A 25,745-nucleotide genomic window follows, 5' to 3' on the forward strand; every position below is an offset into this window, starting at 1 on the left:
ATGTGTTTTGCCCCTTGCACTGATTATAGGCGTATAGCGTGCCCGGCACTGACCTGGTCTGTCTGAAAGATGAGACGGATTTGTGTATTTGCTTATATACTGTTGGCAGTGCCTCTCTCCCAAACCTTTCTTCTCCTCACCTAAGAAGAGTGAATGAGAGCTAGCTAAACGTATGTTATCACTGACTGTTTTCTCCTGTCAACCTCAGCCTGTTCTGAGAAGGCAAGATGTTGGTTGGAGTGTATTCTGGAGGCCTCTGGATAGGATCATGTTCAAGTTTAGTCACGATTGGCTCTTCTGTGTCTTCCCCAGGGCCATCCCAGAATAATCCTCCCCTGAAAGCTGCTTAGTGGGGGTACTTCTGTCTGCGTTCACACTTGAATCACAGGAAGGACTCGCATGAAAGATTTACCTAACCTGTCTTTTCCCCCACTGTCCCCCGTACACAGAGGGAGAATTTTTACTTCCACCTATTGGGGTTCCTTAGATTTAAATTTCCTTTGACAGTTTAACAATCAGCAAACTCCCCCGCCCCCAAATTCCCTCAGTCTTGCCAGCTTTCTGGAAACGCTTTTTTTCATAATGCTAATGTGCAACAACTTCTTCTCTGTCATTGTGTAAAGCTGAACACAATTCCTAACCGATCATAACAAAAACACGTGCATCAATCACTCCTTGATCCTCATTCCTGATGAAGAACGTGCACCAACAGCAAAATCAGAACAGAACCTGATTCAAACCTCTAAGGGGGATCGGTTTGGAATCCTAAGAGCAATAATGTGATTTGTAACACTAATAGCAAAAGAATTTACATTTAAGCATTCTAGGGATGAATCTGAGATTTATGTACCTTAATAATTATTTCATAGACAAATTATAATTTCTTTGAATTCAGCAGTATTGCTATCAGTAGGAAATCCTCAAAAATCAGGTTCTGTGTAGAAAATGCAAAATGCTTTCATCATTAAGGTAAGTAGAGCAATCAAACAACTGCTAAATGATGGGTTCATCTGGTACTCAGCTGACTGCTATCTACCAAAAATGACAGGGAAAATGCAAAATAAGAAAGACAAAAGAAATAATTATTTTGCATGATTTCTGTCTCAAGTGCTAAAAGGATCTTGATTAGAAAGGGTGAAAATTGCATGGTGGGATGGAGAGTGGGGTGGGAGGTGGTTAACACCTATTTAAATTTCTTTGTTGCATTGCATTTCATTCACAGATCTTGCTGATGGGGCAAATTCTGACCAGTGCTTTGCTCCATAAAACCAGAAAGGGTAGTATAGTCTGTAGTCAAGCCACTATTCCCTTTTTTCCAATGCCCCAGATAACAAGAGTTCAGGAACATAGGCAAGGACAGATCCTCACCTCTGGTTCAGCCCTTTCTCTGAACGTTGATCCTAATGATAGATGGTCACAGACATGACATAGCTTTCAAAAACTGAATTCAAGAAAAGTGACCCAGTGCCTTTTTCCTTACACAGTCATTACGGCCTCAGGGAGAACTGACAAAGCCATAATGCACAGCTCTGAAATTCAGAGGCCTTGTGTTAAAGGCATGCAAATCAGGACATTCCAGAATTAGTTCGCTTTGGGGTCTGAAGGATTCTGGGTTAGCTACCATTATGGGAAGAATCATGTAGAAGTCATTTAAAAAAAATTGTTTATTGACCAAGGAAAGTTGATGTGAGCAGGACACATCTAATTTGTTTAGATAACAAGTCTTGTGAAGGTCTTGAAATGTAGACTTCTGAGACAGCTGATGTCAAGGGGAATTTTTGTTTCAAACAATCTGTAAAACAACTGTGCATTCCCTCATCCTCCTGGATTTATTCCAAGAGACCCTGACGGGCTAAGGGGACAAACCCGTCCTTCTCTTTTGTCTTCCTCTTTGTATTCTGGCACTTGTTCCACCAAACAGAGACCACCACCCAGGAGATGGCTGTGCAGTAAGTGAAGACAAAGGGGGATTTGGGAGACTTACGATTAATTGGAAAGGTGGTTTTTTTTTTAGAGAGTAGGAAGCCCATTTGGAAAGAGAAATCTAATTTATTATTATAAAGTGCTATTACTAGCACTAGCATAATATACAAGATATCAGGTTTGATAAAAATGCAATATGCCTAACTATTTTAGCAAAGGAAATTTGGTAATTTGTTAAATGATGTTTCTTTTGAAATAAGCCTTGACAGGGGCTTATGAAAAGTTGGGGAGAAATATTAGCATCGTAGACTTTTCAGAGTAGGAAGGAATTTTAATGATTAAGAAGGCTTTCCTTTTACAGGTAAAGGCACAGAATTTTAAAGAGGTGCTGTGATTTGCCTGAAGTCACACCATGAGAAGTGACAAAATCAGTACGTGATCCTAGGTTTGCAAGTCCAAGGCCTGTGCTGTCTCTCAGAAAAGGAACAGAAAGAAAGTGGTATCAAGGAACTAATGAAATGTCAATGATTTGGGAAACTGAAGTGAATATGAAAGAATTGCAAGTGGAAACAATTGCAGAAGTGGATAGATTCAAAATCCAACTAAAATGTTGTCTATTCATAACAAGCCTGAAGAGAAAAAAAAAATGAATATTGTGCCAAGTGTGAGGAGTAAGGGAAAGCAGAGGAATAGGCAAACTCGGGCAGTGAAGGAGCAAAAGGGAGTAAAGAAAGGGGAAAAAACGATAGAAAATGATGTAATGTACAAAGGGAGGCACAGATTTGAAGGTTCCAAAAAATTAGGGATACGGTATCCGGTAGTAGAAGGTGGACCCTAAAGTATTAACACAGGTACTGTCTTTACTACTGAGCCGCAGGAAACTCCAGCGTGCCACTTCGTATGTGCACACTTTGTCCCCCCTTGTTAACTAGATCTTCCACATTCCTTTTCAGTGTGATTTCATTCACACTCATGGCTTTAGTTCTTGCCATGGCTCTCACGTCCACATCTCTGGAATTGGCTTCTATTAAGTTTGAAGCAGCCATGCTGGACCACATGTAAACCGTCCTAATGGTAACCTCGAATTCATAATTTCCAAATCTGAACTCATCATTTGTCTGCCAACCTGCTTCTTGCCTTATTTCCCCACCCACGAAGTCACCTACGTGAGGTGATCCTCCTTCTCCCTCGCCTCTTACATTCAGTCACTGAGTATTAGTTCATCTCCTAAGGATGAAGATACCTCCTTTTCTGTAATTTTGGTGCTCATCCTAGGTTCAGGCCTGCATTTCTGAACTAGATTTACTGCCTCCTTACTCCTCACCGCCCTTCTGTAGCCCTGTTACTCTTCTACCTTCAATCCATCCTTGTACTGTCACCAGACAGACCACGTCACTTCCCTGTAAACTCCTTTTTAAGAGCCCTGTGTACCCAGGCGGAAAGAGCCACCAGACACGCCAGTGGAGCCCCACTTGATCAGAACTGTGATCTCCCTTTCCAGTCTCATCTTCTCTCTTCCCCACACGCATTCTATGCTCTGAGCTAATGTTCATTCCAAAACCAGCCACGCTCTGCCTCCTGTGGAAATGCTTTCTTCCAGCCTGAAAAACTACTCCTGCTTGCTAACCTTTATTCATACCTTTCAAGACCAAGCTTATGATTTTACCCCCTTGGGAAGTTTGCTTGCCTCATGTCTGTCCCTAATCCCCAACCTGATTTAGACGACCCTCCTCACAGCACGTTTAAAAACTCTATCTTTGCACTTCACACTAGAATTATTTACTTCTCTGTCTCCCTCAGTGGACTCTGAGCTCCTGAAAGGAGGGAATGCGTCTCTGAGCTCTGCATTCTCCAGTGCCGAACACCAGTACCTGGCACGTAATAAATTCTTTTTGAATGAATAAGTATCAGTGAATAAGTGAATGCCAGGAAATTAGTGGGTACATGGGAAATAAAGGGCACAGACAAAATTCCCAGCTTATGGGACAAAATGACTATAAGGTTTGAAATAATTCAATAATTTGCCCGTTGGTGTGCCTTTGCAATGTAACAGTAACACACTTTCACTTTCTTTAACGACATTCATGATCTCAGGCAGAGTAACTGCTTTTGGCAAAAGGGTCTCCCTGGGGGGCTGTTACCTAGACCAGTCCCAAATGGGACTAATCCTGTCTGTGGGTACACCTTTGTGTTAAGGAGAATGAAGTATACTTTAAAAATAAGTTTAAAAAAGCAGAACTCTTTATTAATTATTAAGGCAGGAATGAACTAATGTTTAATTGAATATGCACAGGCATGTACATGAAGCTAACCTGCAGATATAACCTTTCTCACTAATTCTAGATTATAAATAACCACGGCATAAACTCATTCTTCCAGGTCTTAAAAGTTTAAGATTTAGTCATCCTCTTTCTTGGTTTGTGTAGGAATTGTCTGCTGCATTTATGTACTCAGCCATTTTACTTCTTAAGATTGCAACATTTTTGCAATCTTTCTTTTGTTAATATAACTCTAACTGATCGAGTTTAAAAACATCATCTATGCATAAAGAACTTTCTTCTAATTTCAGAGATTTACGCTTATTAGAACTCAGTTCCTTCCTTCTTTTTCTAGAGTTTGAAATAGAATGAGGTCTTCCTATGTCTAGCTCATGCTTGACATATATTCATTCAAGTTAAGTATTTAACTACCCCTTTAGATACACTTTAGATGCTTTTTATACTATTTTTCCTTAAAAGGCTGAGAGATGAAAAACACAAAAAAATCTTAATTATATAAGACACATTCTTAAATAGATTTACGGGGACAAAATCTAGTTTCCAGCCAGAGTTATAAAGTCGTATTTTTTTACATCTCCATTTCGCAGAAGTTTTGGGGGTCTCACTTGAAGAACCACAGATTGACCAAACTTCGGGATGGACTGAGGTCGATGAAACGTGTTTTGAAGTGTGTGAGTGTGTATTGACGAGCTGTGGTAGTGATGATGGATGGGAGGGCTATTCAGTGCGGGATTGGGGTGACCTTAGAAGTGTGGAGGGTATCCCGAGTCATCTTATCGCCTTCACAGATGGCCTCCCACAACCCTGGAGGAGGTCAGGAAAGAACAGTGTCCACATTAGTTCTGCACTTGCAGTCTCCGGACCTTCTGAAACCACTGCAGGATGCTGGCATGCAGGCAAGGGGCTTTCTCTGGGAGGCTGAGTGGTTAGGGTAGCCAGGAGTGAGGGCTGCTGCAGTTTGCTTTTATTTTAATATGATTAGAATGGGCCGGAGATGCCAATAGGTCTCGAAACAATACCCAACTGTCGATTTTCAGTCCTGTGATTGTAAAATAAATAAATAAAAAGTTCCCTTTTCCTGGTTGGCAATGTGTTAATTTCTTGCCCTGTTTTCAAACAATCCTTTAAAATGGCTGGTGTATAACTCAGTCTTAGGGTAAACCATTGGATAATCAGTGTGCAAGGGAAGCTGCTGACGCACACAACTACGAGGCTATCAGATCAACTGTCTAATTCACACAGTCACGTAATTAGTGTAAACCGGGAATTCGACACTTTTGGAAGCTGCATTTTCTTACTCTTGAACCATTATGGGGCAATTTAGCACATCTAGCACGTTCATCTGCTAAATGGAATGCACTGAAAGAGTTAATGTAGCTCCACAACTATTGATATCCTGCAAATTATACTAAGATATTTTATATTTTATCATGTACTGAGATATGTAGAAAAAAATCAGGTGAATCTGTTTTTATTCATTTTTTTTTCTGGGATTATTTCTGAATAATCTGAATAACATACAATTTCCCCATTTCCCATTCTGCTTTGAAACCTGAACAGAACTATTTCTCTAAACAAGACTGCAGAAGAAAATTGGATTAAACAGGTATTAATAACAGTATTATCGTAGTCCTGAGTTGATGTTTGAAATGTACGGCAGCTACTTTCATCACATTTTTTTTACTGATATGTCGAGAATACACATTCTGGTTAAAAATTTGAAGCAAAATTATTAAACAATTAAACAAAATAGCAAAAATGAAAATCAATCATAGCATTGTCCCATGATTTTAAGTGATCTGCTGATAAAATCTCTTAAAAATCATTCTTAATGTCCCAAATATTTTCTTCCATGAAGAGAGTAAGAGAAAGGGAAATAAAGGGGGGTGGGGAGGAGCCGAGCACCATTTTTAGATAAGTATTTATAAAATGGGTGTTTTATTTTTAATGCAGTTTTTGGCAGAGACAACAATGAAATGTGGTTTCAACGTTTGAGTGTTTAGGGTTGGATGTCAGATATCTATTGAAGGAAAGGTTATTCTCTCAGTTTGGTCCTGTGGAAGATGCCTCTATAATTTTGGTAACATCAGAAGCTGTTACAGTAACACACATATAAGGAGAACAACATGGCACCGATGTCAGGCTGTCAGGCTACTTAGACATGATTCAATGTCACCGAGAATGGACACATCTTTTCTAATGTGGAATAATTGTCACTGAGTTTTCCAAATTATCTGTGCTTTCTGTACACTGTTTTGAATTTGTAGCAGATCCGCCTCACACTGCCTATCTCTCCTCCTCTGAGATCCTTTCTTTGATTCTCTCCCTGAGTATCAGAACTGGTGTCAGTGGGAGTCGTGGGTTTGCCGTGGGCACAGAGTTAAATTCATTATAAAGAAATGGTTGAGAAGCTCTTTCTGAAATTGCTAAGCTTGAATGAGGGACAATAAAGCACCCAAATGAGAAGCTGGAGACCCATATATACCTACATAAATGTGTAAAAGCTAAAACTCATTTATTTGCTCTGTAAATCTGAATATAGCTCACAGAAGATCACAGAGTCAGTTCCACAAATATAAAAGCTCCACATATTCCAAGTCCCAGGATAGAAAAACTGTCACCGACCTGGAAGTGTGCACATCAGCCAGAACTTGTGGCTTTATTTTTTGTTTTTTTACGTTGTCTTCTTTAACCAGACAGAAGAGCCTCTACTATGCCTAAATGATTTGTATTTTATGGGGGTAAGCAAGCAGAGAACTGTGAAGTGCCATTTACTATTAAATAATTTATTCTGTTGCCCGATTCAATATACTGGATTTGCTTTTGTGTGCATTCAAGTATAAGAATTGTGGTTTCGCTTTGGGTATGAACTTTTTAAATAATACATTTTTAGCAGGTGAGATCTTTTTGGTTTCCCTGAAATTACTCTAGCTAAAGAATCGTAACATGGGATAATTGTTTTTAAATGGTATGAAAAGCAGCATGAGATAGTCCCTAATACTAAGTGAAGGGAGTAACTAGGCTTAGCACAGTGTCATCACACAAAGAGACCCTCTTAGCTAGCTGGACATCCTATCACTGCCCAGCACGTTAATGGAAGAGGAAATCTTGGACAAGATGGCTGATTCATTCAGTAACAAATAATTATTTAGTTCATGAAACATATTCGTCTAACTCGGAGATTTCAAAGCTAAGTTATAAACCATCTCATACTCACTGTAGTCTTCCTATCATACCATCCAGCAGCACGTCTGAGGATATTGGTCCCTTCTCTAACAAATCACAATAGGGACATAATAATTACAAGTACATAGAGAGAAACTGCTGCCAAGAAGAAAATGAAAGGAAGGTTTGTGTGCTTTAAAAACTATCTGTGTACCATAAAAAGTTATCCTTGTCAATTTTATAACTGATAATATTCTCAGGTTGGGAATCAGGTTTTCTTTTCCTAGAATCACTCTTTCTGACACCAGGTACAATATTTTAACTGCATTTTGCACAGGAAATGTTTTCTGTTTTTACTCTTTAACTCCTTAACACTGACATTTCAGAGGAAAGTGCTATCAATATGAAGTCATATTTTTTGCTAATTCTTTTAATAATAAGACCACCTGAGGAAGTCCTTATTGTATAAAGCAAAAGAAAGTGAATAAACATGTAATACTGGGTAAATCTATTATAAAAAGATCAGCAACAAAAATGGAAGTGTTAGTATTTTCAGCATTAACCACTGGTACAGAGAGGTATGGACGATCTCAGAAAGCAAGTGAGTATTTATGTGGGACCCTTTCCATGGAGACTTGACCAGACCCAGCTATAGGTTTTATCAGATTCTTCTCTACATGTAAATATTCATGTGTCTACGTCTTTGGTTTATGCCTCTATTCCTTCATCCAACAAATAGCTGTTGGGAGAGTTCTATATGCATTACAGCATTCCAGGAGTTGTGGGAGCCACAAAGATAATTAAATAGTTTGCACTGTATAAAACACTTTCAAATTTCATTCTATACTCACAGCAATACCGTGACATGCTAACGGTAAACTAAAATTTGTACTGAGAAAAAAAGTAAAATAAAAACATGTAAGTAATTTGAGCTAGTTCTCTTTTTAAATTTCTTTAATAGAAACTATACCAATGATCCCTTTATCAGTAGGAAAATTTATTGATTCCAGGTCTTTTCCCATCTGTTTCTATGCTATAAAGCTTTACTCTCAAGGCTTTTTAGACACTAGGCTAGCTAGAAAGCTGTGCATATACAAATGGGAATTTGAGCTGAAAAGTTTAATTTCTCTTGTAAGGTATTTGGGCAGAAAGATGATTATGAGCTAGTATCAGCTCCACGAAATGGGTGTCATGAGAGCCAGTGAAAACAGGTGTTTTTAACTTGGGAATGGTGCTTCTTTTCACAATCTCCTCATGGTTTTGGCAAAACTCTGACCATTGTGAAACCTTTACATTCCTTCTTTATGAAAATTTAAGTAACTTTGAAAGGTCTAAATTAGACACGCAGTACTACCAAAATCGGAAGGAAACTTACAGATATGTACTAGCACTCCGGGCATCTGCCAGCCCACCAGTGACTACAAACACCGAGAAAGTCTGACAAAGATTCTGAGTTCCCGTGGGCTCCACTGGGAACTCACATCCACTCAACGTGTCCAAGTTAGGATATAATAAACAAAGACTATTGTTGTCAAGGCTCTGATGAGCAGGGATGGGGGTTGCGGTCATCCATCAACAATCTCAAACTTCCCAGACAAAATGTGCCACTCTGTCAGAACAGCAAGTACCATGCTTTGCAGGGGCTGCCTGATAATGACGCTCCCCTCCCTTCTTTTCCATACTTACTGAGGAAAGTGTTTTAGAGTTTCTCACTCTTAGAAGAGGTGGGCCCTGGCTCTTTCACAGCCAAATTATAACAATGTATGGAAAAAAACAAACGATCATTTCTCATTCAGACATGATGATTCAGAATTAGGTTAAGTACTCTGTGTTGAGGTTTAAATTTGCTGAAGTATTAAAGAAAAACTTTATTTTGTAATAGTTGCCTTTATTGTATCTTATCTAGTTATAAGACTTAATAGATATACTTTAAAAATGATATGTCATGAGTTGTATCAGTGAACATATGATTGTGATATGTTTAATTAAAAACGTTTATTCTTTAAAACAATGCTTGCCCATTATATTCACACAATTGGCTTGCCAAGTCAGCCTCTGCTTTAGCTGCCGTGCTGATTCTTGACTAAGCCTGAATTTTTTGGAGGGTGTTTGTTACCAGAGAAATGTGTTTTCTTGGTGCACCACAATTTAAAAAAAAGGTAAAAATCTCCAAATTTGTTTATACTAACTCCAGCAGTAGAGCATATCCTTTTCCAAACTTGATGAAAATTCATTTGCAGGTCATAAGTAAACCACTGTGTGTGCTGCAAGAAGTTCATGTATCAGCAGTAACCCACATGGTAAATTTTGAGTGGTATCAATTCCAGGGAACAAATAAGAACACACTCAAAAATGGCCCACAGAGCAGAGCTTGGGTCCTAGACTGTACCAAAAACTTATTTCTCTATTTTTCCCCTTGCTTTCAACTAAATTGAAACCCTACCAATGCCACCATCATTTCCTGAAGATCTTATAATCAGAGCAGCTCTCCTGCCCAGTCGCATCTGATGGGAGCACTTTTTCTGTACTTTTTTTTTTTTTTTTTTTGCTTCTTTGGCAATATAGCCTGCTATCACTTTGAAAATGGTGCAAAGGAAGTGCTTTCCATTAACTTCCAATTTATTCCTTTCCTATTGCGATCCTAAAATGAGCAAAAGGAATGTTAAGACCAGAATTTTAATGTAATTCAGTTGAAAGGTTTGTTCCCTTGACAAAATCATGCTGCTGGGTAACATTCATTTTATTAAAAGGGAATCTGTCAAAAAAGAAAAGCAATTCCAGTGACCAGAGAACTAAGCTTTACGTATATGACCCATTCCAGAAAAGTTGTACAAAAATATTTGTATATTGGATCATTTTTTCTACTGACTTTCATAAAAATTTAGAGGTATGCTCCTACAGGAAATACGTTTGCTTCAGCATATCATTATAAAAATCATACTAAGGAAGTCAATATTCATTTCAAGAACTATTTTGCATTTGTCAACATGCCATCTCTGTATATCTAATTTTCCCTTATGGTTTGTGCAGCAAACAAGTCATCGAAAATGATTTTACACATGCATTCACTGCAAAGTACATATACCATAAAATATATAATGGCTAATTTTCATTTCATTATGACTGACCTCGCAAAATATGACTGTTCAAACTGCACACTGCCTGGGCCACTACTCCACATATTTAGTAGCGTACTCTGGCTGGGTGGGCCTCATACTTTTTCATATACTTTCAGAGTGATCAGCAATTCCTGATTTGCATTTAGTGGTAAGGTTCTTTTAAGTACAATTTAGATTCTCTAGTAACTGATTATAAAAAGTTAAGCCTTTCTATTGGATAAGAATAATGTTTGTGGTTACCAGAGGGTAGGGGCGAGGAGGGTGGTAGATATGGGTAAAGGGGATCAACTATGTGGTGATGGAAGGAGAACTGACTCTGGGTTCTGAACACACAATGTGATTTATAGATAATGTATTACAGAATTGTACACCTGAAATCTATGTAACTTTACTAACAATTGTCCACCCCAATAAACTTTAATTAAAAAAAAAATGTTTGTATGGGCAGAGGATGTGAATAGACATTTCTCCAAAGAGCACATACAGATGGCCAACAGATAAATGATGTTCAACATCACCAATCATTAGGGAAATGCAAATTAAAACCACAATTAGATACACCTCACACCTGTCAGAATGGCCATCATTAATACATCTGTAGACAACAAGTATTGGTGAGGATGTGGAGAAAAGGGAACCCTTGTGCACTGTTGGTGGGATTGTAAACTGGTGCAGCCACCATGGAAAACAGTATGGAGTTTCCTCAGAAAATTAAAAGAATGTAATACCATATGACCCAGGTATTCTACTCCTGGGTATTTATCTGAAGAAATCCAAAACACTAACTCGAAAAGATATATGCATCCCTATGTTCACTGCAGCATTATTTACAATAGCCAAGATAAGTAAGCAACCTAAGTGTTCACTGATAGATGACTGAATAAAGAAGTGGTACATATATACAATGGGATACTACTCAGCCATAAAAAAGAATGAAACCTTACCATTTGCAACAACATGGAGGGATCTAGAGGGTATTATGCTACATGAAATAAGACAGACAGAGAAAGACAAATACCATATGATTTAACTTACATGTGGAATCTAAAAAACAAAATAATAAAAGCCAATAAAACAGAAACAAACTCATAGACACAGAGAACAAATTGATGGTTGCCAGATGGGAAGGTAGTTGGGGGGCAGGGGGAAACGGTGAAAGGATTAAAAAGTACAAAATGGCAGTTATAAAATTGTCAAGGAGATGTCAAGTACAGTATAGAGAACACAGTCAGCAATATTGTAATGACTATGTATGGAGTCACATGGGTATTAGACTTATCAGGGTGAACACTTTGTAAGTTGTATACATGTCTAATCACTATGTTGTATACTGGAAACTAATATAATATTGTATGTCAACTATAATTGAAACGTAAATAAAAAAATGAATAACATTTGTAGTACCGATATAATAATTAGCCAAGTTCATTGTAAATATTTTTAAAATTCCTCTTCAGTGGCAGCTCTCAACATAGTCAGTCTTATCACGTGGGCAAATGTAAACCCAAATGGTTTATGCCTAAAAACCAAAGCTGTAGTATATTCTCAAAAGGTTTGCTACTAATATGCTAGAGCATCATCAAGCAACACGTTAATCCTTAGACAGAGGCAGATTTACCATGATGATAATGAAACTTAAGCTTCAAGGCTCCTCACTTACATGGGTCCTTTCCCAGGCCCTGAGTCTAATTTTGTCTTCTTTTTCAGAATGGAGCCAACATTATAGAAGCTCCAGGCTCCCTTCAACCTGGATCCCTTTAAGATTACATTATTACGATTTTAGATTACATTATTATATCACGGTATTTTATAATGTGAGTAGAATTCTGACATACTTACTCAAAAAATGTGGTCCATCCAGTTTCATCGCTCTTAGTGGCTAAAAGGCCACTATTGCCATGGTACGTAAACAAAACTAATTCTAATCCTTGAGCAGTCATACTTTTCAAACATCCGTTTGTTCCTATGGTCAACCATATCACTTGGTTATCTGGAGACACCACTCGAACTGGCATCCGATTCGGGTCCCGTCTAATTCTGAGGGTATTGCCATTGCTGTCAGTCACAGCAGTGATATCGTTATCATTGCTGTAGCTAAAATTGTACAGGTAGTCACCAGTGACTAAACTTACGGTATACTGGTGAGTACCATTGATGTCAAAGATATAGAGTTCTTGATCAGTTGGAGAGGCAACTTCATAAAAGTTCATTGAGTTAAGTAAAGGCTTATTCTTTGACACAGCGCGGATCCGGATGTTTCCTAGATCTGCGATGTACAGGGTACCGTCTGGAGAAGCAGCGAGGGAAGACGGAGCGCTAAGTTTGGCATCTTTGGCATAGCCATCACCACTCTGATAACAGTCACAGTTGGCATCGTTTTTGCAGTCACATTCTGAAGGTATTCCAGCCACTAGGGAGATCTCCCCATCCGTTGTGACCTGTCTTATTCGGTTAATTTTCTTTTCATCCGTTTCTGTAATGTACAGGACCCCACTGTAGGACACAGCGATGGCAGTGGCTGATTCCAGTGTTGTCTGAACTGCGTGCTTCCCCACAGAATATTCCACTCCTGGAACCTGACAATGCATGGGCCGTCCAGCAGCAATGCGTACTTGACGGTTTTCAGTGATCTGTAAAACTACATTATTGTCCAGGACATAAATGGAGTTATCCATAGGATTAATGGCTAGGTCAGTGGGCCATTCCAGACGTACCTTAATAAAAAAGAAATGGTCTGCTTAGTCAGTTACTATATTGCAGTGAATTTGCCAGTAGAGTAAATTAGAACATTTGGTGAAATTACCCTTAATTTGATAACTTGTTTTAAAATTGTTTTTTTTTAATACCTACAGTAAAATAAACTCGAAGATCTTGAGTGAAAACAACTGTAGGAAATAACATTTTATTTAAAAATGCAGCTTATCGAAAAGATTTCCAAGTTACAGCCAAACAGCTAATGAAACTCTTAATAGTGATTTACTAAATATCAGTGAGATACGAACACATATGTTCCTTTTAGCAGTAATAACCACCACATGTCAGGGCTTTTTACATTATGCATACATTAGTGTTCTATTGTTTTCAATCAGGCCAATAGTAAAATTCCTAATTTTGAATGTAAGTCCCTTTGGACTAATCATAGTGGGTTCTCTCTACTACCTAAGAAGCTCATGCATTCAAAGGATTAGAGATTTAAGCTGGTTGGTTCTTTTTGGAATATTTGCATGCTGCTACTTTACTGGTATTTTATTACAAATGCTTAGCATTTCTTGGTGATAATTGTTCTGTATCTCACTGAATTCATCAAATGCACAAGTATAGAAGAAAATACCTTTTTATTAGCTCCTGAGATACATTTAATGAACAACTTTATCACAACTACTGCCACACATGGTATATGCAGTTTAATATGGCGCCATCACAGTCTACTGACATAGTAAATCAAGTCACTTAGAGGAAAAACAAACAATTCAGCTTAATATTTTAACTACCTGGCTGATGTGCATGCTAGTGTCACAAGTTAAAGGTCTGGCTGAAGTCAGGTCATTAGAGCCCAGGAGAGTTGATATGATTCCATTTTGATCAACTTTTCTGATCATGGTTCCATCAACAAAGTAGATTAATCCGTTCTTATCAATTGCCATTCCTTTATCCAAGAGAAGTAAGTGTTACTAAGTTTTCAGAAATGATTACTTTGATTAAACTTTTAGGCCCATCATTAAATTCAATATTTAACCCCAGTGATAACATGGGTGAAAGGTAACAGGTAGGATTGTAGATTACAAACACATTAGTAAAAAAACCCAACATAGGCATTTACAATATAAATTAATGTAAAATGTAATTAAGAAATAAACCAAATTTGTAAGAATTTCCACTTTCTGTGTGAATCAAATACGTAGTACCTGTATTTAAAATACAAAATTACAGTGTCTGTATAGTGCTGTCTATAAATTATAGAAATAGGTCAAATTCTGTTACACTGAACTTAGAGCAACTATCTTCCAACAAAAAGAGATCTAAGCCAAGGTTAGTGTTTTGTTGACCTTGTTACAACGAAATTTGCTATTATGAATAATTCAGTATAACCAATACCTTTTTCTAGTTCTTGTTCACATAATAGTTGCTAGCTATCATGAAAAAGAAAATAAAGCCCTAAACCAAAACTATTGTAATGAATGGCATAATACATGAGCAAGGAGTCAGTCCTGATTTGTGTAAAAGCTAGAAACCTTTATCACGTAGAATTGTATCCCTTGTTACCTCTAGAAATTCTTCACAGCAAGCATTTTTTCCCATGGCATAGAAACAGAAGTTTAATAGCTCCAAACTGGGCGAGGGCTAATGGGGTTGCTTAGTGATGGTTTTTCAAGAGGCCTGGGACTCATTCATGACAAAGAAATTCCAGGACAATGAAAGAATTTGGGTACTTCCTTGAAGTTTAACAGGATGTGACCTGAATAACATAGAGTGGCTACTTTATGCTTCGAAAAGTTGAAAAAAATGGTATGATGATAAAAAAAAATGCCAAGAACCTAATATTTACTGTACAATCAACTTAGGATTCTAGCAGTTTCACGCTAAAAGGCTTTTAAAAACACTAGATGTGAACCAGCTTTCCAGAACACAGCTGAGGATAAAATGTTAGCCTCAGCATTAAACACAATCAGGCACCAACGGGATTTTCTACCTTTTTTCTTTTTTAATAAAAAGAAACCCCCACATTGATAAAAGTCAGTACCTTTGGGACTCATGAGTGTTGCTTCCACAGCCTTCCCTCCATCCCCACATCTGGCTTCATCGAATGGGAGGCACTGCTCCCCTGTCCCTGCAACCACTTCAGCATTTTTCGTCAAGTCTTTTGCACCCGTAAGTGACTTTGGGCGGTAAATTCTGCGGGTGTTAGTGTCAGAAACATACAAATCTCCTGTGACCGGATCGGTTGCAAGGTAGTATCTGTGAGCTGGGTTGCTGCTGTAAAAAACGGATCATACATAAACATCACAAGAGAGTTACTCCTAATAGGCAGAGAGAAATTACAAGCAAAATAAAACAGATCTTGAGAAACGGATTATACACTGACATCCATTATCAAAGATTGGAAAATGAATAGCATATTTAATAATGACCTAAAAGAATGACTGAAAAGAATTGGTAGCCATCTCTGGTATGATTGTTTTCCTTCCTTGCCTGTTGCTAAGGATTTAAATATTTATTAAAACAGCCATCTTAAAAATAATTACCTTTAGTAGGCAAAATGCTTCTAGCCTAAAAGAAACAAATTCTCCAAATCTTTTTGGTTTGATGCAAAGCCCTTAATAAATTGCCTTTGAGTGACAGACATAAAGTTAATTCCAGGGGAAGGTTATCTCTATCAAACTCTCCAGTGAAATCCAATATATTTGTAATTTCACTTGTACCTCATCATAGGGAATTCTCCTGTTTTCTTCCTACAAAACCAAATCAAAATGAACACCTGACCCTGAAAAAAATGTAGCATGTCTGGTTGCTCTATCAGAATGCAGAAATGTAACACGTTGTAGTCACAGTATTTGTCCTGAGCTACAGGGTAAATTCTATAAAATGAGGTCATTAAGGTACAGGAGGTAGGCTCAGTCGGTGGCCTAACACACACAGTGTGTCAGAATGGTAGATCCATCAGCTAGATTGATTGAATAATTGATTGATTGATTGATTGATTGATTTTCGGGTGTATAAAACAACGTAATTGTTAGACATTTACACCCCACACAAAGTGATAACCTCCCAATCTACTACCCTTCTGACATCATATACAGCCATTACAATTCCACTGACTCTATTTCTTATGTTGTACTCCACATCCTGTGTCCATATATATATATTTTATATATATATAATTATAGTTGACATTCGATATTATTCAGCTTCAGCTTCAGGTATACAGTGCAGTGGTCAGACATCTACACAGTCCATGAAGTGGTCTCCCTAATAAGTCCAGTGCCCATCTGATGCCCTACAAAATATTTACATTATTGATTATATTCTCCAAACTGTATTTCATATCCCTGTGGCTATATTGTGATTACTAATTCGTATTTTCTAACCCCTTTACCTTCTCATCCATCCCAGCCCCTTCCCACCTAGCAACCCTCAGTTTTTTTCCCCTCTATATCTCTGAGTCATTTCTGTTTTGTTTGTTTATTCTGTTCTTTAGATTCCACATATAGGTGAGATCATGTGGTATTTGTCTTTACATCAGCTTTATTTTTAAAGTTTGTACATTGAGTTGCTCTAAAACCTGTCTATGAATTTGGTGAGATACAGACATTTGTTCGTAAAACACAGTGCCTCAGTTGTATAAACTAGTGCAAATATATAATATTTTATGTTCCATTACCCGTAAAAAAAAAATGGTAAGGCCAACATTATCAAGGAATGGACAAATTATGACATGCAGTTGGAATTAAACAGTTAATATCCTTACAATCACCTCACACTATAGTCTTAGAATTAATGTAATTTTGTACCATGTACAAGTATTGCCTTCTGAGAAAACAGTTCTAAAAAGAATTTAAATGATTGGCTGTTGCAATAAAGATGTCAACAGACAGGAATTTGCCAGGTTTCACCTATCTTCTGGTGACAAACCCAGTTTTACTGATTCATTCATATTTTTTTTCTCTCTCTCTCACCTGCTTGTTTCCACTTATTTTATATGTGAATATCTAAAATATGTAGTATAAATCTAACTATGTGAAGATACTTAATCTAAATTATGGTGTAGTAGTTTTCTTATTACTGGTTAGGTTCTAATGAAGCATTCTCACTGTTGAATGCTCTTCCTTTTAAGTGGGGGAATATATGTCCTTTATTACTCCTGTAAGATTCTATTGTTAAAATAACAGGTTCTAGTTTCCACAAGTGTTTCTCCCATGGGTAGAGAGCCATGGCAGACCACCCACAGAGTCCGTAGAGACCTGGTAGAGATCTGGAAAGCACTATGGCTGGATAGTGGTGCCCAGGGAAGCGCTGAGACTCACAAGAGCCTGAACACCTGCAGTTTTGAAGTCTCCCTTCCAGTCTTTAACATCTTTTAGTGACAAGAGACAGATCAGAGTGAGAGGTCTTGAGTGTGTAAATATGTGCAAAAGGTTGAAAGGGTGAAAAGTGAAAGAAGAAACTCATAAAGAGATGCAAGTCATTTGGGAAAAAAACACATTTCCGAACTTCTGGGTTATACCACATGATCAACTTGCCATGCTAAGTGTTATTATATTATGTTTTCTAAGTTGATGCCTGGCATTTTAAATGCAGCAAGACACATTGTGCTCCTTGATGTGGTAGTTTATTACTCTGTAATGAAGTGAAAAGTTATACATCAATATAAACATTCAGAGCAATTTTAGAGAGATTTTTCTCCCCCTAGAAACAGTCTGATATTGGCAGAACTGGGCTTTCAGGTATGTATAGCTAGTGACAGAACTGCAGCCCAATCAAGCTGAATCTATTTTGAAAGACATGACATTGGAGAGAGTTCTGTAGTCTTTCTTATCTCCCTAATTATATACCAATTATGAATAGTTGTACAGTTTGTTATGAACACACATACACACACATTTAGTTCTTGTCAGTGTATCTATGAGCCTGACCTCTGGACCAGATTGCCTGAGTATGCACCCTAAGTTCATTACTAACTGGGTGACCTTGGGCAAGTTATTAACTTATCTTTGCCTCAGATTCCTTATTGGCAAAGGTGATAATAATAATAATAATACATATTTCATAGGCTGCTGAGCGCATGGCATGAACTGATAGCTGAGAAATCCTTAGAGCAGTGCCTAACACATTACATATACTCCTAAGCATTAGCTAGCCTTAATATTTGCTTTTGTCCTATCTACTCTTACATTGCAATATATCTTTTGCCAATGTAGGAGTGAAATAATCATTGTTAACTAACTAAAATATTACTTGCCTTCTGAAAATCTTAATACAAAAAATAATGATCTAAACTTGGATGCATTCAAATTTGTTTCCTTAGTCCTGCTGTTTTAGCAGAAAATACAAAAATACGGTAGACACTTTTTGAAATATCCACTCTGAATTATTTGTAGTGATGATAAAGGTAAATGAATAATGCATACTTTCTTGACATCTCCCATTTTGAGAAAACAACAACAACAACAACAACAACAGACTTTTGAGGTGGCTGCTTGAGTAGAAGTGGCACACTCTTTAGCTACAGGACATTTTTTCTTGGAGCACAAAATCATGGACAGATATTGAAATCATAAGCTCTGCCTTTCTTGGCATCAGTTTTACGCCAGTGGGATAGTAAAAAGAGAAATCTCCAAGGTGGTGGTGTTTCTGTTTGCTCTTTCCTGTCCTGAAGCATTTCCTTCTTTGAAGACACAGACATTTCTAAATCAAGCAACATATGTCAATGTTTTTAAAAATGTCCTCCAATGAAAGCTCTAATTTTGCAAACAACTCTATTGCCCAGAAGAACAAACATGGAGGAGCATGTGACCCTGGAGTAGAGACCTTGTCTCTGGAAATATTCCCCACAGAAGGGTAAGAAATGAACCGAATAATTTCCCTGCAGTGCAGCCTAGCACGGCAAAAGAGAGCTGCTTCTCAGAGCCAAGCCCCTCTGAAATGGAGACTATGGATCAGTACTGACGTATTAAAAACAAAACAAAATGTGAGCTGGGAAATTTTTCGTTGACAGACTGGTGGCAGAGAAGCTCTGAGCTTATCTGTGAGGGGCCCGGGACTCAAGGACACCTAATTTAAGCACAGAGGTTTCTGATAGGGTGAGTTAGTTCCTGCTCTCCACCTGCTTGAAAAGCCAAAGCCCTAGAGAGGCTGGTGTGTTGGTACAAATGGGTGGTGATCAGTAATTTATCTCGTGTGAAAATGTGAGGCTACAATGCCTGAAAACAGTCTGCTGGCAGCTGGAGCGCAGGCACTTACAAAAGGCAGGATTTGGGGGAATCTGTGTGATTGATTGAGATTTTCATTTCAGAGAATTTTAAAATAACATTAAGATTTTGACTAAGAGCAGCAAAATCAAAGAAACTGACATCCAGTATAGACGCTTTGGTATATTGCACCTTGATTCTTAACTCATCCCGCACTGCTTAGATTATCACAATTATCAAGCCATCTTCTCTACGGTCTTATTTAATTAGACGCAGATCCAGTGGTAAATACAGACTGGATTTGATCATTTGTTTTGTCAACCTTCTTAGACTAGAGAAATATTAGCAAAGAGCAAGCTATACAATAGATATTATTAGTACTTTTATCTTTTTAATTGGAAATTGTTTCATAGCCTTGAGAACACAGAGGATTTGAAGAAGCATAAATTATATTTAGATATAAAAGTAAACTATCGTCTGGCTACCGAATAAAGACTGTTTAGATTATTGCAGCGGGGCTTTTGGATGTGATATTTCTGTGCCCGCTTGATTTTTTAAATATTAAGTCAGTAAGAAGTGCTGAATCAAGTTCTTATGATTTTGTATCTAAACTTTAATTGATTCAAATTCACAGACCTGTGACTGGCACTTCCTTTGATCTTTTTGTTGATAATATAAAATTCACAAAGTTGATTTTCAGTCCTACATGTTTAAATGCCCTGTGGCTGGTATTAATTAAGTTCCTTTATTTTGGAATTTTTAAGAATTGGAACAGAGATGAACTAAAATTGACTACCTAACATTAGTTAGCCAACTAATCCTATAAGTATCACAGGGAGAAATATTTAGTATATCTAAGAGAAACTTATTTTTTAAACATTTCAGAACCTTCCACTGATCTAAAAAGTTTCATGTGCTAAATAGTATTTATATCTATTTGTTAAAGTATAGTGAGGGACTTTTACTTGATATAATATCCTGGCAGTACTTAGTAACTTTGGTATGACACAATACTCTGAATTTTAAAACAATAAGACTATGTGCTTTCATATTTATTTCGTTATTCAGTATTTTTATTAATTATTTCCCCCATTAGTCCAATGAATGAGACTGTTGATAGTATATGAAACATAGTAAGAGGACCAAGAAGTATACATTTTTATATTTTACTTAATCATAAACAACTGACTACAGGGTTCATTTTTATAGATGTAGACATATTTTTCAATTTCTTTTTCTTCCTATCACCTTTTCCTAAGCCTCTCATTACTTTTATGCTAGGCAGGAAATTGGGGATAAGGAGAAAGCTAGGTAGGATCCCATCAGCCTATAAAAGAAAGATGATATAGGTAGGTAAATAGAAAAAAGCATCTGAAAAGAATGTTAATTTTTTAAGCTAAATGAAGAAGCTCCAATAAGCTCAAATATCTTGGTTTTGTCAAGTCAATTTTGATTAATTAGTTATTAGGCAAACGGAATCCCTATTTCTGTCAATGATTTTGTTACCTGTTTGATGACTAGGGCTCAAAAACCTTGGATATTTTCTACATCTTCCTGTTCTTTATCACCCATATACAGTGTATCCATTTCCTGACTTTATTTTATTGGTTGATTTCCTTCTGCTAGCCATATTATTTTAGGTACCTCGCATCTCATGGTTTCACACACAGCTTTCTAACTGATCTTTATACGTCATCGTGAACATTGATAATCAGATTAATCTTCCTAGAAGGCCACTTTGTGTATGCTGCTATCTTGTTCGAGATCAGGAAATCGTTCCCTCTGTCTCTGTTATCCTTTAGGATAAAAGAGTAATAATTCCGTGGAGCGCTCTGGGCCTTCAGCAATCTGACCCTAACCTGCCTTTCTACCTGTATCTCTTATTATTACCAACGTGAGTCACCTGCTCAGATTTAGGTGGATCTGAATCCTCTCAGAACATGCCTGCAGAGCCCAGTAACTTTACTTGCTCTCCATTCTTGCTTCAGCCCTGCCCTCCTTTCTTCTTGTTCTGTTTAAGCAGACTTCATTTTTAGACTTAGGTCAAATATCAACACCTCTAGGTTACTTTGCTTACCACTCTCCCATCTCCCAGTAATCTCTTCCTCCACAGAATTACTCCCACAGCATAAACTGTGGGTATGATTAAAGAATGAGACTGCTGACGTTATTTAGTTTGTTACAATATGTCTTTTCCCCCCTACTAGAGTGTGAGTTCTGAGAGTATGGACATTATCTTCTCCTATTTGTCAAGGGGCTAACACATGACCAGATAACATTGATTTAATGAAGATGAATATCAATATAAAACCCAAACAGTGTATTTTACATGCATGGAACATAAAGGAAATGCAGGAGCCCAAATTTAGCCAGGGTAACGTACAGAGGAGAAAGGTTAGGAAGGATCACGAGAGAGGGATTATAATGAGTATCACCACCAAACACCATGAGTTAGTGCATAATGAGTTCATATTATGGTGTTAATAATAACGTAGCTGTAACCCCACAGATTTTTTCCCCAGATACAGATTATAGCTCTAAGTAATTTGTCAAATGATTATGCAATACATCTAGCTTTTGGAACACCCAGGGAATAACCCCATAGAAACCTAGCCATTTGGACACATAAAAACTGGCTGACTGAGGTGTAGTGGAAAGAACACACTTTTTAGAGTGCTTCAAATCTCTGCTCCGCATTTCTTAGTTCTGTATCTTGGGGAAGATATATAACCTCCTTGAGCCTTAATTTTCTCGTGTGCAACCCTGAGGACTGTTGTGTGGATCTGCAATAACGTGTATAAAATATCTGGCACTGTGCCTGGCATGGAATAGGCCAGCTTGTTAAAAGGTAGCTGTTTTGGTAGTTTTTTTTCTGTATTGCCTCCAGCATTTTCACATTTAGTTGGTGCACACGCCTGCTTGTCTTTCCTCTTTTCTCCACAGTTACCAAGAAGACCAGGCCAGAAAAATTATGACATTCTGCTGTGATTTCTTTTAATTTTTAGAATTTATCTTTATTTATTTTTTAAATTAAATTTATTGGGGTGACATTAGTTAGGAAAATTATATAGGTTTCAAGTGTACAATTCTGTACTACATCATCTGGGTGTAATTCACCACCCAGAATCAGTTCTTCTTCCATCACCATATATTTGATCCTGTTTACCCTCATCTACCACCTTCCTCCCTCCTGATCCTCTGGTAACCAGTAAACTATTGTCTGTGTCTATGAGTTTTTGTTTCTTTGTTTGTCTTGTGATTTCTAATATCAGAGTTTTGCATGCTTTTTTTCCCAGTAGTCTGGAGAAATTTAGTGTCAATCTTTGCATGTGACTGAGCTATTAGCTGACAGTACAAGATGAATAGGGGATCTCAAGAAAAGGTCATGGGACCATGCCTGGTAATACTGACATGCAACAGCTACACATTTTCCAGTAGGATGTTGGATTTTATTTCCTAGTTGTTAATCTCTACACAATAGTTTAAATGGGTGATGTTGATTGATTCATCTCAAGGATCTCACAGAAACTACTGTGAGTCTTCCCATCTGGTATCCTTTCATTAGATATTTTAATGGCCAAACCGGATCTAGCATGTCCACTATATCATGCTTTTTGCTAACTTTATTTTAAAACATAGTTTTTCCCCCTTTTCTGCTGTCCTGAGTACAGTTTTCAGTCAAATGTGTCCATACACAAGCTGTTACCGTACCTTCTCCAACTAAGTGTACACTGTGAACAGAATATGAGAAACTTTTGAGCTTCTATATTTGCTTCAACTGTATTCATCCTGGCTTTGAAGAAAGCCTTTTCCTCCACAATGATGTTAATGAAAACATTACTACTTCAAACTCAAATCTAGTTACTTTTTTAATTTAGGAAAATATAAACTACAGCAATGATCAATTTGCCAGGAAGTCAATAAACCTAAAGCTTTAGGGACCTTCACTTGTCTGGGATCCTTCCAAGCTTAGTGAGGGCCCTTGGCAACACGTTCACATGATCTTATGTCTTTCAAAACTTGCCAAAGTAAAATATTTTTAAATTCTTTGTCTTAAACAGAGTCCCCCAAATTAAATAAGCTTTGGGCCCAATAAACCAGGATCTGCTTTGGCTATTGGTCAAACTAAACTCTCCTCAAACTTTCCTAATGTGTTTCAAATTTTGTCTGTTCATTGTAGCTTAGATTATGTCAGTCAGTAACTGAAGTTTAGGAATGTCTTTTGTTATACAGATATGTTCATTATTGTAATAATTTTTGGTAGCAAAATCTATTTAATTAATCCACTTGAAAATATTTTTCAAATTATATTCATAATATAATTTGCAACATATTGAATAATAATAGTTCATTTAATCACTTTTCAATTCCTTAGATGTTCTGTGATACTGAGTTTCCTCTCTCATGATGATGTCAGACAGTCACACCGAAATGTAAGAAGACATTTGAAAATATACAATAACCAAGATGCTTGGTTAAGCATGCTTACCTATGTCTAAAATCTTTATTTCTTGGTGGAAGCAGATAAAAAAGGTGAAAAAAAGAGCACAGTTAGAAAAGGTTTCCAAGATATAATGAGCTGAATACTGAGATTTTAATTCTTTGCATGGAAAATTGCCAACTTAAGCAGAAATAACACTGGAAATAAATTTTGTAGGCCAAGGCTTATCAAATAACTCACAGGACAGAATGATTTTGATAATCACACTTAAATGAACAAAGTAACGACAACTATTTGTTACTTGAACTACTGGCATTACAACTAATTATGAAAATAACCGTAAGAAAATATTTTATGCCTTAATTTCAACCACTGTGAAATAAAAAAGTAATGATATATATCAAAAGGTTATTCTAATGACAATTAAAGGGATTTAAAAATCATAGTTCTATCCGATTGGACCACAGAAAAATGCACTTGAATCAATGAGACACTTTATATATTAGGTGACTTTATACTCTTCTATACATTTATGTCACAACATATACGTGTCATGTTTTTCCTAACTTTAACCAAGAATCTATTGTCTTTCTAGGGAGAATTTTAAACATTGGGAAGGTATGTTTAAATAAATAAGTTAGCACATTAGATTTAACTTTTTCTTTTTTTGTAAAGGAAGGTTTAGATTTGATTAAAATCCCAAATTAAGGAAAGACATACCTTAGTTCTAAAACACTTGTTACATTTCCGGAGGGGAATATCCGGCGCACATAGTTGAAATCCCCTACATATAGACTGCCATCAATCCCACAAGCTAATGCCACCGGGGCCAATAGTTTATTTCCATCTGCTTGACCATTGCAACTTGGGCATGAGATGCTACGCCTTCGTCCATTGCCCATGATGCTACTGACAACGGGAGGCTGTTGGGAGATAAACTGGTTTTCCCCGTTTCCCTTGTACAGTATACCTAGAAGAAATAAAATGCATTTTTCTTACAATAAAAAGAGTAAAGATAAAAAACAAACAGGTTCACTATAGATCTAACTACAGTCTAGTGCCACTTAGATTTGGACTGGAGAAACTTATTTAAAGCTCTACTGGAAAGAACTCCAATTACCTAGTATAAAATATTACATGGCAAAATACATAGGCAATATATAGGAGATATATACATAAATGCTGTCTGTTATGAATTTAAAGAATGTCTGGTGAAAGAAACAAAGCATTAATAAGAAAAATGAAAAACCCAAATTCTCAACATCAGTGATTCTCAAACTTGGCTATACATTGGAACTGACTGGGGAACTATGAAAAATACTGATGCTTGGATCTCACCCCAAGAGATTCTGATTTAATTGGTCTGGGGTTCAGTCTTGGCACTGAGATTTTAGAAGACTCTCTAGATGGTCCTAATGTGCAACCAAGTTTGAGACCAGTGCTCTACATAATGTTCTTTAGGGAATAACAAGTTTGCCTAATTGTTAAATGATATTGAAAATATTACACATTAATCCAATTAATGAAAATGTGCACCATAATATGAATTTCTTCCTTATGACATTATCATTGGGTTTTAAAAATGCTTTACGGAAAACAAAGTTAGAAATTACACATCAAACCTCCAATATACTGCAATACTGTCAAAGAATATTCTTGCTTAGACTCTTGTCTGATATAAGAAGGCATATATCTGTACTTATTCAAAATTTTAAACATAACAAAACTGTTGTGGAAGGGAAATTTTTTATTTAAAGTGAATTCTCCTTCATGGCATGAAAGTGCCAATAATTTTAAAGAAGACAAAATGCCAATCTGTTCCATTATGGCCTACTATGAAAATCTGAGAAAAAATTCCAAATGAATAGTAAATATTTTCATAGTTAGCAACTAGAGTTGAATTGAGATTCTA

The 25,745-nt window shown here is 37.0% G+C and overlaps 1 protein-coding gene across 8 annotated transcripts in view; it reads right to left on the reverse strand.

The window, feature by feature from the left end:
* The window catches only part of TENM3 (teneurin transmembrane protein 3), a 586,180-nt gene that overhangs the window by 24,550 nt on the left and 535,885 nt on the right, over window positions 1-25,745 (reverse strand). For 5 of the 8 annotated variants that reach the window (XM_033104317.1, XM_033104313.1, XM_033104312.1 and 2 more), the window contains 5 exons: window positions 24,554-24,803; window positions 23,882-23,902; window positions 15,228-15,460; window positions 13,978-14,132; window positions 12,326-13,200 (listed from right to left, as the gene is read on the reverse strand). In XM_033104317.1, coding sequence (XP_032960208.1) covers window positions 12,326-13,200; window positions 13,978-14,132; window positions 15,228-15,460; window positions 23,882-23,902; window positions 24,554-24,803 — 1,534 coding nt within the window. The remainder of the gene's footprint in view (window positions 1-12,325; window positions 13,201-13,977; window positions 14,133-15,227; window positions 15,461-23,881; window positions 23,903-24,553; window positions 24,804-25,745) is intronic. The other 3 variants (XM_033104318.1, XM_033104314.1, XM_033104316.1) reach the window with 2 other exon arrangements.

This window comes from Rhinolophus ferrumequinum, chromosome 4, assembly GCF_004115265.2.
Source record: "Rhinolophus ferrumequinum isolate MPI-CBG mRhiFer1 chromosome 4, mRhiFer1_v1.p, whole genome shotgun sequence".
Lineage (NCBI taxonomy): Eukaryota > Metazoa > Chordata > Mammalia > Chiroptera > Rhinolophidae > Rhinolophus > Rhinolophus ferrumequinum.